At 43.1% G+C, this 14,547-nt stretch overlaps 1 protein-coding gene across 2 annotated transcripts in view; it reads right to left on the reverse strand.

The window, feature by feature from the left end:
• The window catches only part of ABCA2 (ATP binding cassette subfamily A member 2), a 137,273-nt gene that overhangs the window by 13,568 nt on the left and 109,158 nt on the right, over positions 1-14,547 (reverse strand). The window contains exons 23-35 of one of the 2 annotated variants that reach the window (XM_078767176.1): positions 11,956-12,116; positions 11,662-11,791; positions 11,347-11,538; positions 10,863-11,096; positions 10,426-10,528; positions 10,016-10,302; positions 5,522-5,729; positions 5,318-5,423; positions 4,805-4,916; positions 4,022-4,082; positions 3,444-3,618; positions 3,079-3,194; positions 2,837-2,984 (exon numbers count right to left, since the gene is read on the reverse strand). In XM_078767176.1, the coding sequence (XP_078623302.1) occupies positions 2,837-2,984; positions 3,079-3,194; positions 3,444-3,618; positions 4,022-4,082; positions 4,805-4,916; positions 5,318-5,423; positions 5,522-5,729; positions 10,016-10,302; positions 10,426-10,528; positions 10,863-11,096; positions 11,347-11,538; positions 11,662-11,791; positions 11,956-12,116 (2,033 nt within the window). Of the gene's footprint in view, positions 1-2,836; positions 2,985-3,078; positions 3,195-3,443; positions 3,619-4,021; positions 4,083-4,804; positions 4,917-5,317; positions 5,424-5,521; positions 5,730-10,015; positions 10,303-10,425; positions 10,529-10,862; positions 11,100-11,346; positions 11,539-11,661; positions 11,792-11,955; positions 12,117-14,547 lie in introns of both variants that reach the window. The other variant, XM_068133968.2, reaches the window with a different exon arrangement.

Genomic DNA, 14,547 nt, shown 5'->3' on the forward strand with positions numbered 1-14,547 from the left:
CGATCGCTGAATTAACACCAGGGGGGTTGACTCAGCCTGTCATCCTTCGAGGTCGGCAAATTGAGTACTAGTTCACTGGTAATTCCCTGTGTGTCGCAAGAGGCGACTAACAGGGTTGGTGGCAGGAAGGTCATCCTGTCATAAAACATTGCTTCAAAAAGGAGACCAAGGTGTCCGAAAAAGGCCAACCCCTGCTCTGCGGGGAAAAATGGCCTCTAAAGGTGGTTCCTTTTTTTCACTCCCCGTTGATGGAATCTGCTCTACCACTGAAAAGGGGCAGAGGTGTTGTGTTCGATGCTTCCTGGTGTTTCGAGTATCTGTGATCAAGAACGTGCAGAATATAGGCCCTTTTTGAGGAAAGGCAGTTCAGATTATATAAGTCAGTCATCTGCTTGGCATTTCATGGACAACTTCCCATTTGCATAAATCTTTTGTTCTTTTTGAGCTAAATTTATTTTTTAGAGAGTTCATGGAACACCTTGCGTTACAATCTTGAGAAAAAAAGGACATGGGAAGGTGTGTGAGCGGCAAATTTGATTTGTCGAGATAACGTAAAATGCAGTAATATTTTGTTACGTACTGCTATACGGAAGGTTTTTGAAAATGCTAAGAAGGCAATTTGTGTTCTACTGTGTTCAACTATATATTTCATTTGAAATAAAATTAATATTTTAAAGGATGCAGAAAAAAAATTTTGGGAAATTTACCGCCGTTGATGCAGCGTCTTTCACATCACCTTATTTAACGTGTTACATTAGTTCTTCAGGAATGTTGTTTGTGTCCTTTATGACGTCCCTAAAAACAATAAATTTCCTGGTTGGAATGATTTTCAATTTGGTTTGACAGGCAAAGAAACTTTAAAAAATTACATTACTCCTTGCTCTGTGCGCATGCATGCTCGAGACGAGACTCCGTACAATTCAGAGCCAAAGTACTGCTAAACTGCAGGTCCACGTTCTGATTAATGTTCAGAAATATAACATTCAATTGAAATCAAGTTGTTCCTCAATCATAAACTGACGTTTGTAGACAGACAGTGGTCAAAGACAGACAAATTGAACGTTTTAGCTCTTACACGAGCCTCGATCTTGTATCCAAAAAAATAAAATATTGAACCCCACTTTTCGCTTCACACATCCCACATGTGAGTTTAAGATGGGGTTAAAGGGGTAATAAAGATCATGGGTCGGGATGGGGGATGACATGAGATGCCAGTGCACTGCTGGCTTGAAGTTCTGGAGGAAAGACTGAGACAGAACAGCCTCTGGAAGGCGTTTCCACGGAGGGAAGAAGCGAGGAATAAAGGATTTCAGGCGTGTGATAAGTCTAAATTTTGGTTTAACTAGTTAATTGAAGAATGCATACATCCTGGAGCAAATAAGGAAGGTCAGAGGACAGAGAGCAGAGGAAGCAATATCACAATTAAGGTGAGAATGTTAATAATCACCAAAAGAAGACGCCTCGCATCTCAAATAGTTGAGCTAATGCTAAATATTTATCTTGGCAAATATAGAAACCTCTAGGCCGGGCACCACCACAAAGGCGATTTGTTTGTGCGGATACCAGGAGATTTCTGGGCCTTTTCCCAAGAGTAGCCTCACCTTCGCTTTGTAATCAAGCGTACGTCTTTCTGTTTTCTACCGACTCCTCTCCGGCCTTGCTCCCCCAGCTCTCTCTGTGCTCTGTCCCCCAAATATTCCTACAGGTCGCACAAGATCTGCCAGCAACCCTCTGATGATTAAACTGCCGAAATCTCGGCTCTCTGCTCACCTTCACTCTTTCATTCCTCTTTTCTCCCGCCTCTGGAACAAACTCCCATACTCCCTTAAATCCCACTCCTCCTCCAGGTCTTTAAAACAGCTGTTCACCACCATCGCTTACCTTTCCCCATCCAAAACCTTGATCATTTCTACCCCCGCTAATTCACCCCAGATCCACCTTGTTTGAAATTCCAACTTCTTTCCTGGAAGTCCCGGCAGTGTCCATATGTTTTATTTCTCTCCCATCCCCCCCTCCCCCTTCCCATGCCTCCCCCCCAAAGCCCTCTCCCTCCCACAGATCTCTCAATGTCTCCATGTCTCTCGGTCCCTGCTCTCAAATGTTGTGTTTGTGTCCTTCCCCCTCTCTCCCCATCTTGTCTACCGCTCCCGATGTTATATGTTTTATGTGTCGGTTTGTCTTTCTGTGTGATTAATGTTCGCTCTTTCACGAGCCTCGATCTTGTATACAAAAAAAAAAAAAAAAAAAAAAAAAAAACATCGCATGCAACAAACTTATTTCACCCGACTATTGTCCGCATATTCAGCGAAGAGTAGAACTTGTGTTACTGCAAGTGAATCGCCAGTGATTTACTTACATAAACGTCACACCTAGAAATTTCTCAGAATCCACAATGCATTTATATATATTATATATATATTCGAGTCGGGATGAATCTGATGGTTTCATATACTTATCCACTTGTCAACCAACACAAATTGGAGAATCTATTTGTAGTTTTAATCTAATATTAGACATCAGAATTTTTTGTTAATTCCTGAAACGGTGTTTTGAAATTGGTCTGGATGACGTGCTTGATTCACGCCAACGTATGTTCAAGTCGATCACGTGAATGTGTTCGTATTCAATGCTTAATGCAAAAGTCCTTTCTGACCCTTGTAGGTCTAGTTTCTTATCAAACTCTTGATAACTCTTGATAACTCTTCAACAACCTAACATTGCAACAAACAACAATCTATAACACAACTCCAAGGCCAAACAGTGTGATAACAAGCAAGGCCGCTTGTAGCATGGCCGAGACCAACAGAGCTTGTACACACTGAGCAAAGGGTCGAACCTGATCATGCTCAAACAACTGCAGCAAGAATGTGGTAACCGTGGCGGTGATGCCGATAAAGAGGTTGATGACCAGAAGAAAAACGTAAGCCGTGCTGGGCTCGGAGAACCAGAAGGAGGCAGGGTACATGGTCGGGGTGATGGACCAACTGCAAGAGAATCGACAGCATTCCACAGCTGTACTTTTCAAGGTCGACGAATGACTTTTAACATGAGGAATAAAACATGAGATGCTCCACCAACCCATAGAGAAGGAAGAGCGCAAGGACAGCAGGAAGGTTGCTGGGGGAGGTGTAAGCTGGCATGTCAAAGCCAATCAGAATGATGATGCAGCAAAGAGCTGGGACGAGGTAGTTGAGCTGCAGAAACAGGTTTAAATGTTATTAATTTGACTTTGCTTGCCCACTCTACCGTCTCTTCCCCTCAACCCACCTCTCCCCTAAACCCCACCCCACCCAGTGACATTACCTCTGCAACAACCATAACAAAATTTTTTTTAACTGTAATAAAAGAATGAGGGTATGTCATTGGAACAGGGGCATAATAAAAAAGAGAGACAATGACGACATTCGTAGGGTACCGCCCATCCAAAGGCCTTTCCCACTCACCATGTCCCACACGTAGTTGGCAAGCCAGTAGATGATTGGGTTGCAGCCGCTCACAAATTGCAGGTGCTTAGCTTTGGAAGATCTCTCGGCCACAAGGAAAACAACAAAGCTTGCCGGCACGAAGGACATGGCGACGATGATGAAGATTGCAATCACGACGTCGGTTCCTTGCAATCTGAAAGCCCAAAGGTGACAAGATAACCCTCATGATGATTGAGCATCTGCACAAAGGTAACGGAAATATGTAACGGAAATATGTAAGGTATGACCTCGACTACACTGGAGCACCACCTCCCACTCAGTCTTCCTGATTCATCTTCCTCTGTTGAAATCAGACTACTAAAACATAGGCCTAAGTAGTACCAAAGCATGTCCTAAGTTTGTTATTGGCTGTCTATCGTGCTTGGATCACATCACTGAGCTTTTCTGTTACTCCAGATAGTTTCAACATCAGCATTATCGTTCTTCTATCAAGCTTGCGATACGCCTTTCTCCAAATCCAGATCAGTCCAAACATTGCCTGAGTCTTTACCATGAGATTTAATCAGGTACGGATGAGAGTGAGTGTAAGGCCTTACAGATAATCCAGGGAGAGACTCGCACTCGTTTTGTTCATTGGATGGTTGATCACAGTGATACCTGCAGAACATCACACTCAAATCAACTACTCACACAGAGACACTTTACCATGATATCAAAATGACCAACTACTCATAAGATAACACTGTTCAGTGATACTTCATTGCAAAATTGGCAAATCGATGGCAGCCATGTCACATGACGTACAAGCAGCGGAAATCTCAAGTTCCCGTTAAAGTGACACCAATCATGAATTATTTAAGATATATGTTTTAGAGGATGATATCCCTGACCCGTTAGCACAAAAATAAAATTACTTGGAAGAATAATAAGTCGGATAATCGTATTTTTAAATTGGACTATTTTCACTTCTGTGATGCAAATGATGCAAATGATGCAAATGTGAATTTCTTTAGCCAGCTTATCGCCCTTCTTCATGTTATATATACACAGGAGATTATGAAAAAATAATTAAGGGAGGTAGCAGGGGATAAGAATGGGGGGCAGAGAGAAGAATGCACAGAGAAAGAAAGATGTATAAAGGAGGAAGAGGGAGGTGAGTTGGTAGGAATGGATCAAAAATAATCAAGCCAAGTAATCGACACTACGAAGCAGGAATGGCTGTTATTTAGCAAGATACCCCTAGTGTATGGCCTACTTCAACCAAACCTCTGCACAAACCCTTATCCATATCTCAAGTCACCTCTTCTTCATATAAACAAACTTGTCAAACACACAAAGCCACCCTCGCCTTAAACCCATTTGTCCAGTGAATCCCGTACCGTAAGCAGCGGGGTTTCCTCGGGAAGGCGGGAGGTTTGCACGCAGGATGGCGTTGTTGAGCACATTCAAGTAAGTTGGCATGCTGTGGTACCCCTTGTGGTTGTAGTAGACCTAAAATCAAGAGGAACGGCACATCTTTAAGTCTGCTCATCATGAGGTCATGCCCTACCAGGGTAGAGAACAAGAAAAATACATTTTTTCTTGTTCTCATTCTTGTTTCAGACATTCAAAGAGATTTTCGTGATTGTTGCTGTGACGATGAGGATTTGTTGATTTGTTTTATGCCAAGGAGCCTCCTCCCCCATCCCATCCTCCTTCCTGAGTGTGGACTTGGAGGAAACAAACTCGACCTTTATACCGATACAAGGAAATGCTCTCGTGATGCAAATAATCTGCACTGTTGTAGTTTTAAACACAAGACGAGCACAACAAATAATTTATTCTGATCGATTTTTGTTGTGCGGCCCATTCAGAGCAGTCGTACCTGTGTGAGCCTTTTATAGCGATCATACCTGTGCAGCCCTGCGGACGGCGAGCTTGCGCAAAGAAATGGGAATCCTGTCCACAAATGCCTGCGGGATGAACTTGCGGACATTTCCAAAAGTGATAGCACCGTACCTGGAGCAGACAGTCACAACGAGCACGACCATGAGACCCCAAACTTTCACTCAACCCTCATCTACTACAGCTTTAAACAAAGTTTTTAATTCCTGTGCCTGTGAAGGCGATATTGGTCCGTGGTAAAAAGCAGGTACTCCGACACATTGTGACCAGTCACATCGACCAGAATATCTCCGGTAACCACCCGCCGTTCAGGTGATGGGGGACCAGCTCTTCCAGAGCACAAGAATCCCGTCCCATGGGCTGAGCAAACGCAGCGTCTCGTTTCGTGCACAGTTGGGGTCAAACCTTCACTGGGAGATGCTGTGAAGACATTCAAAGAGCGTTGTTATTCCGGTCAAGCAATTAGTTAGTAGGGTGGCTTAGCAAAATTACCGTTACACGGTGGACAAAATCACCAAATTTGGCATGAACACTCCTAATGACCTATTAATCAATATTAGCCGAGGAGCCCTCGCGAATTTTTACGCGTATTCGTGTAAAACCAAAAAATCCAAAATGGCCGCCATCCAGTAATTAAAAACACATTTCCCGGGTTATATAAGTCATGGATAGCAAAAATTGGTATCAAAATATAAATTTTTAGGACACTGAATGTGTATTTTGATATTACAATATCACCATTAAATTTAAAGGGACATTCAGTGATTTCATGTGAAGGGTGCCCTCAATGTTAGGGGGGGGGGAAAGCTTTTGGCTTGAATACATTGCTTATAACTCCAGGTCATCAATTATTGCGAATGATAAGCTGTAAACATTGTACCCTGGAAATACAACATTATCATTAGGAGTGCAAAATATCGAGCCCAAGAATTGGGCGTGTCGCTTATTGGATGTCACGCCTACCATTACAATCAGTATCCACTATAAACCAATGAGAGGTTTAGATTAAGACTTAATCTAAACCTCTCATTGGTTTATAGTGGATACTGATTGTAATGGTAGGCGTGACATCCAATAAGCGACACGCCCAATTCTTGGGCTCGATATTTTGCACTCCTAATGGTTATCCTTTCTGGTCGGATCCAGCTTGGACTAGACTATTAAGTACATATGTACACCTGATATAGGCTGCACATTAATCAAAACAAAACACTGAAACAAAAAAAAGCCGACTTGGAGGTACATGTAAGCAAAGTATGTCATTTGTTTTTGAAAAAATGAGGATGCCCCCAAAAGTCTCTGGTACTGCATATTGATATAGCTTTATATATTACAATACTCCTGGTCTAAAAAAACCTCCCAGTCCCACTTGGGATGAGGGGAATTTGTAGCCACACAATCATGAAACTTATAACCACTACATGATATAATTGACCTCAGTCATCAACTTTTAAAGAAAATAATTTTAAAAAATTGAGTGTACAAGTACTTTGGTCATTCAGTAGTGAGCATGGGGGATTTCTGTTGAACAAAAGTATATTATAATGTTCAGTGTGCAATGTGCAAATCCTTACTTTCTCAGTAATCTAGACATCTGCAATGTTCTTATTTACTTGTCTATTTAATACATGGGCAAACACAACGTTTTGAGCAGACAAGATTGGCATTGCCACATTTGCATGTGGTACAGTCTCCTTTGCAACCACATTTGATTAGTTCTCTGCATGCTCTGGAAACCTCTGGCATTGATATCCAAACTGGTACCCATACATCTGACACCTTGGTCCATGCAAATGTCTGTGGAGAAGGAACCACTTGCTGTGTCTGTGTGCTGGTTGTCCAGATTCCGGCTTGGTACAATGCCCGCCGGGCATGTTGAAGAAGAGCATCCTGTGTGGGTGGTATTCTGTCCATTGATCGATTCTTCTGGCAGAAGAGTTCCTGTCTTGCTTCATTGACGGAGCTCAAGGGACTTGTTCTATCATACAAGATGATGATTAGTCTCTCGATCTTCTGGAAGTGATCAGCGTCTGTATAAAGAAGCTCAAAGGGGTGACGAGCCAGATACACAAATGTTTCTGTGATGTCTTCATAGGCTTGCCAAGCCTGCCAGGCTGACTTCTTGCCCTTACCTTGGAAGGCTGATGTGGTATCACATCCAGAAAGGGCATGAAATACTGGTAGAGCTTGTGATCTTGTTTCCCCAAGTCTGTCACATATGGCATTGATACTGTAAAATCTGTAATTCTTACCCATTCCAAAGGCAACCCAGATGTCTACCAATGGCTGAGTGACCATGAGATCATAAAATGTACCAATAAGTATGACTACAACGTCTGTGTCAACAGTGCGCACTTTAATAGTCTTCATATCTTGCTCTAGTGCATGCACGATGTGCACTATGACCCTCGTATCTGCTTCCTCATGGTTGCAGTTCAGCATGGCGTTGATGGTGCCTGTGGATACTACAAATTCACCTGATGTGATGTACACGGATTTGCCTGATGGAAAGGTAAACTCGGCAACCTTGGACGTCAGAAAGGCAAATAGCTCCTGTTTGTTTTTTGGATCACGGAGGAAGTCCATCCAATTGCCTGGAAGCTTGGTTTGGCCGGACACTTTTCTGCGCACACCCTTTCCTCTCTTTTCCCGGGTTGATTCCTTCAAACTGTCTGGAATGTATGTGTCCCACACAACATCCAACCTTGTGGCATTCTGTAGCTGCTTCACCAGGTAGGGGATGAACACCTTGTCTGCATACTCAATGAACGTGCTGACTGCAGTAGTCGGCAGACAGTGCACAATGACAGCACCATCCAGTACAATGCAGTCATAGGTTGAAGGTGGCTCAGGCTGCTCGGGCTGCTCAATACATTTCAGTAGATCGGACTTTGTGTTTGGTAAATGCAGCTTACCAAAGTCTGAGAGAGAAGGTGGAAAGGAAAATTTATTGTGATAACAAAGAGAAAAAAAACACATAATCAATCACATTTATTTTCAAGTCAAGATAGGACATCTGATTTTTTGTTTTTACTAATGATGTCCTATAATGTCTTCCGTAGTTTTAAAAATGGCCTGGGCAACAGCATTGTTTAACAGTTGCTTTTTATTATATTTGATTTATACGTATTAATCATTATCATGGGTAAAGTTAATAAGTGCTATATAATGCAGTATAAAAATATCTAATTAGCCAGAATTTTCTAAATTCCTGATATAGTGCACATTGTGTTGATTATTTTGCATAGGCCATTATTTATAGGAGTGTTTAAGCTTGTCTAATTATGCTGATTGTTACCAAATGTACATAAACACATACTTCTGTTTAGCTAAAAAAACCTGACTTGATCACTGAAGTTCTGTAATTAAAGATAATAACTTGAAAAGTTGCTTACTTACCATAAAATATGTAGATTGTTAACAAAGGAGGCCAGAAAACTTTCCACCAATACATGTGCTTAGCAGTATAGTAAAGACAGCCTGTAGTCACAATGTCGCCCTCTAAATTAGGTATATAACTACGGATACCCACAAGGGTCACATTAAGGTTAGGATAAAAGCATAATTAAAACATTCACATTATTTCCATGTTCAAACCCTTGTCTCAAGAACGCACTATCTTGAGAAAAAATAGTTTAGATCACTTTTAAATTCAATTAGTTTGGATGTTGCAGTCAATATTATGTAGTTTGATTTCTTTGATCTTTAGACCTATGGGAAATAAACAACCATGTTGTCCATATGTGGTAGGTTATTTGTGTATCTTTTTTAAAAATAGGGCTTCAATAAAAATATTCTGGTATAATATAATCATACTTTGGTACAATTTAGCCATCGTATGACCGCTAAAAACCAAGGAAATTGCTATTTCAGCATAAATGGCGGCCATTTTGGATTTTTATGTTTTACTTTAATATTTCAGGAGGGTGACCGAACATGTTGAGGACATGGTTCTGATATTTAAGTAATATTTTGATACAATTTGGCTTTCCTCTAACAACTACAACCCAAGAAAATTGGTATTTTATCATGAACGGCAGCCATCTTGGATTTGTTTGTGTTACCATGGTTACGTACATATTTCGAGAGGGCTCCTCGGCTAAAATCAACTGATATACCCTAAGGAAGCCTCACACCAAAAATGGCGCTTTTGTCCGCCCGGTAACGGTAATCTTGAAAATTGACCCCAAGCCACCCCGCTAAGTCTGTTCGTGTGGAAAATTCATTTCACAAACAATAATGTGCAAAAGTCATAAGAATATAGAGGGTATAAATAAAAACAAAATTAACTGACAATGAAGCAAATTAATTGAAACTAGAACGACACTCTTCGACGCCATGACCTCAAGACGTCAACCGATATGCCTCCACCCACATTATTACATCATTATAATACTTGTACCAAGTTTGATTTAAATCCATTCAGATGTTCTCAAGTCATCACATTTTTACCTGACATGACCTCTGACCTTTGGCCTTTGACTTGGACCCCAAAATCTAATCAGTTCACCTTTACTTCATTATACATTCCTGCATCAAGTTTGACTAAGATCCCTTTGGCTGTTATTAAGTTATTGCGGTAACGAAAACCTATCACGGACGGACGGACAGCCAGAAAACATAATGCCTCCTTCGACGGAGGCATAAAAACCGATTTAATGAGAAGGCCCACAATGGAGACAAACTCGATGATCATAATCTCAAACCTGTATCGTTTGGCATGGACGTTTCCCAACGGACTTCATCCGTCGGGCCTTGCGTCGGGGATTCCGGCACAAAGTTCGAAAGCGGGATGCCCTTGGTGACCGAATCCCGACAGCTTGGTTCGAAGTACTCTGCCACGATCTCTGCTGAAGAACGAGCATCACTGTGATGAGCATAATTGGCCGATGAAGTGCCAGGACTGCGGAGTACGCATGATGCACCGAGTCCTGATGGGAGCCAGAACGTGTCCGCAAGCAGCTGTGGTGAAGCATCTGGTGACAAGCTGAGTCTGTCGGGGTTTGGAAAGCGTTCAAAGGTTGAAGAAGTTTTGTTAATCGAGTTTAAAAACAAAGTAATTCAATGGGTAATTTTCTTTTTTAAAGAAAAAGGAAGGTCACGTGACCAGATTCACCTGTAACTTTCCCTTTCCTCGTTGGCAAAAGGTACAAAGTTCCCATGAGGCTGTGTGTAGTTGTGATATTGAGACGGGGATAGTGTGATGGGTGGAAGCTCTCCTGAAAACAAGTAATAAATATATAAAAATGAAATAAAAATTTACTCATCGTAAATCATCATCATCGAAACAATAATGATCATGTTGCAGCAAAGCAAAGCGATACCCCTGACCCTACACCTCCTCAACCCCCCCCCTCCCCCCTCTTTCCTGAGTCCCTCTCTATGTCCTCAATAATCAATTTATTTTACACAAAACTGCATTAGACCATCTGGATAAACATTACGAAGGTTATAGGGGCTAAAGGTAACCTTATGGAGTTAACGGATCCCTTATTACGTCACTTCAACCTTTAAATCAAAGAAAATTTGGACAAAATAACAATACAAACATACCTATTTCTGGAACGGAGAGAGCGACCGTCATGGCAATGCAGACAAAGAGTACAGGTAACAGGATCTGTGAGAAGAGGCCCTTGGTGTTCCTCTTGGCATAATGGAAGCGCTTGACGAGCAGGCCCTGAAATTGCCTCAGGTGAAGCCAGCCGCCTTTCAACAGCCGTTCACAGTCACCGGCACAGGAAGCACTTTCTACGAGGAAAGATTCGCCTGAAGCTTCTTGTCCCACGGCTGCTAAAGGACAGAGTAAACCACGGCGAGAACCTCACCACCGTATTTTCCCTCAAATGCAAGAAATGTCATCATAGTATTGAAGTTATTTTTGTTTGTCAAAGTGCAATGTCCCCAAAGTAATACAGTAGTACGTCTCAAATAACGACGTCATCGGGGCCTCATTGTTGTGATTATTTTGAGGCTCATGGGTGGAGATGGTACACAGAGAGGACTTGTAGAACAGGTTGCACCATTTCCTGTTGCTTACCACTGTTGGTTGAGTGTTCATCTCCATCTGCAGGCACCAGCGGACTGTACATTGCATTGAAGTCTACGTACCATGGGCTGTCATTGCCCCTCACAGAGCCCACTGATGACGAGGGTGAAGACCTTTCAGAGCAGCCACTCCCATCATGTCTTCCCGAATCTTTGGCCGACTGTCCCGGTGAAATCGGGGCAACTGCAACGATGACTTTGTGTTACCAACCGTCAGGCTGACTGCCGCCTTGCTTCAACAACCATTTATAGATTTATATGATGGAGACAAATTATTGCGATAAAATACAGTTATTAAGGAATTCACCTGGAGCCAAAGCACCCACGTTCTCCACAGATGCATCCATCTCGGATACCTTGAGGAAAACCTCCTCCAATGTGCTGTCCGTGAGACCAAAGCTGCTGAGGCCTAGTTTGGAAAGGCCATTCTCCAAAGCCTAGAAGCATTACACTTCAATAAATCAACCAATTCCAATCACAAACTACACGCATTCTGAATCGTCACTAAAAGCACGGAGGAAACAAAGTGAACGACTGGAGAAAGAATAAGATCACATGGACGAGACAAAGCAAGGCAGTCATGAGTACAAGTGAACAACACCTGGAAGAGGTTGCAGAAGGAGTTCCGCTGAGCTGGCTCTGCTGGAAAACTATAGCAGAGTTCAGTGGGCGAGTGCAGGAGTAGTGTCGCGAGTGGAACAAATTGACACACAAACTGAGAGACTCGTTCCTCCTCATGGCCTCCGGCTGTCCATTCGTCCCCTGCACACACTCAGACCATCACCAAACTCAAATGCCGAGGCAAAAGGCTGAAAACAAAAGGCCTTGGTCAGCACTGTACTATCTCTGAAATCCAATCACCGAAGGTACAATATCAAAGATGTGACACGGCCAAAGCATACCTGAAGGGGCATTGTTGGGGCAAATAAGGATTTGATGGTGTCATCAAGAGGAACAGGAAGGCAAAACCACACACACACATGACCGTATACGAAGGGGAATGACAGGAAGGAAAAGGATTAGAGAGTAAGAGTGTAGGGGAGGTCAGTTGTATAGGCAGCAGTCTATTTCTTTTAAAGATTGGAGGCGGTCACGGTTTTTCGAAGCTGTTCCACGATCCTCACGCACGCTCGAAGTTAAGTAATTGTCACATTTGTATTTTTGTCGAAACTGTATTTATCTTACGTGTGTGTACCTTTTGCGTGTCCCTGGGAAGATTATTATCGGTGTTAATCTTTCATACCTGTAAAAAATAGTCGAGTATTTCGCGCCACGTGGCCTAGTTGTTGAAGCTTCCGACCTTGAGGCTTGGTTCTCTCCGGGCATCCAAAGCGGTTATTTTTTCATTCGTGTGTTTGTCAAATTTCAACTCGTTATTTTATCGTCCATGCGTAATATTGTTTGTTTATAGTTAGTTTTGGTTTGAATTTCCTGTAACTCGTAATTAATTAATCGTGTTCTGCTCCGCGTGTACGACCTTGTACCCCCATCGGTGTTTGTTTACTTAACTCCCCTACATCGTGTTTTGCTTGGCTCTTAGTTTTTTCCCTTCTACCCCGAACATAATACTCTTTGTCTAACGTTTTAAATCCCCCCCCCCCCCCCCCCAAAAAAACGAAAAAAAAACAAAAACCAAAAACATTTATTTTTCCTTTCTCCACGTGTGCTGTTTGTCTCATCCTGTACTTTATGTCCAGGTGTGCTGTTCGCCCCGCCCCCATTATCTCCTTGCCATCCACCTTTTGCCCTGTCCACGTGACTCGTGGTGGTCCCTCTCGGCTCTCCCCCCGTTGGTACTTTGTGCATATAAGATTGTTTACGGTTCTGTTTTAATATTATTTAAATATGTATAAACTTTCCCCTTCAGTGTTTTATTCAGTGGTATATTACAACACGCTGTTTTTCTTCCTATTTAAAAGGCTTTTTTCAAATTCCTCTCCATCTCATTCCATGTCAAAAAAAAGAAATTCAATCTCTTATACGTCTCCCTCACTACATGGTCTAAATTCACATTCATTCCACCCCTCCTCCATCGTTCTGAATCGGATTGCTAACTTGAAAATCACAACAAACCCAATTTGTTATCAATGTTCGTCTTTCATTAATCATCCACTTTCGAAACTCCCCCCTTGCCCCTCCACTCCTGAACTCCCCTCCTTGCCCTTCCCCTCCTAAACTCCCCCCTTGCCCCTCCCCTCCAAATCCCCCCCTTGCCCCTACACTCCTAAACTCCCCCCTTGCCCCTCCCCCCTCACTCCTCCCCTTCAAAACTCCCCCCCAACCCCTCCCATTCAAATCTCCCCCCATACCATTCCTCTCCAATTCTCCCTCCTCACCCCTCCTCCTCAAAGCTGCCTCCTCCCCCACTTCGTCTCCCTTCTATCTCATACCTCCACCCCCCCCCCCCAACCTTCTACTTTCCTCTGCCCCCCCTCAAACAACCCCTCACCATCAAACCTTTCATCCTCCTCATCCTTCCCTTTCTTGGAACTCTTCTGTAATCTCTGACACACTATCAACTGCTCTCCCTACCTCCCCCTCTCATCCTTCATCTTACGCCACTCCTCCCCTACCCTGTCCTGTACCCGATGCTCCCCCTCTCTCTTCATTAACGGTATGGACCTCAAACATCCGGGGCCTTCGCTCAAACCTGACTGATCTCTCCATACAGGTTGCTTCTGACAATCCAGACTTTATCTGCTTAACAGAGACTTTCCTCCTTCAAGATGTCTCTTGATTCCTTAATATCTCTTCCTGGTTACTCCCTCCTCCGGTATGATAGACCTGAGCCTCGTCCTGCTGGTGGGGTGTCTATCTTTATCAAAAACTCTCTTCCTCACTCTCCTTGCACTGCCCTCTCTCCTCCTCACCCCCAGGAGTACCTCTGGCTACGGCTTCCTCTCCGCTCCCACCTTTTGTTCATATGTGTTCTGTACCGTCCTCCAAACAGTGATGACTCCATTTACATTTCACTGTCTGACAACATGGACCAACTTCTATCCACTCATCCCAACTCTCTCTTCCTCATATGCAGTGACTTCAACTGTCATCATGCCAGCTGGTTGGGTGTGGGTTCCTCTCTCACCAGTCATGGCACCTCAGCAAAGGACTTATGTGACTCACTGGGATTGACACAATCTGTCAATTTCCTGACCCGGATCTCAGCCAATGGAGTATCTTCTCTTCTAGACTT

The sequence above is a fragment of the Myxine glutinosa genome, chromosome 13 (genome assembly GCF_964187855.1).
Source record: "Myxine glutinosa chromosome 13, kmMyxGlut1.1, whole genome shotgun sequence".
Classification (NCBI taxonomy): Eukaryota; Metazoa; Chordata; class Myxini; order Myxiniformes; family Myxinidae; genus Myxine; species Myxine glutinosa.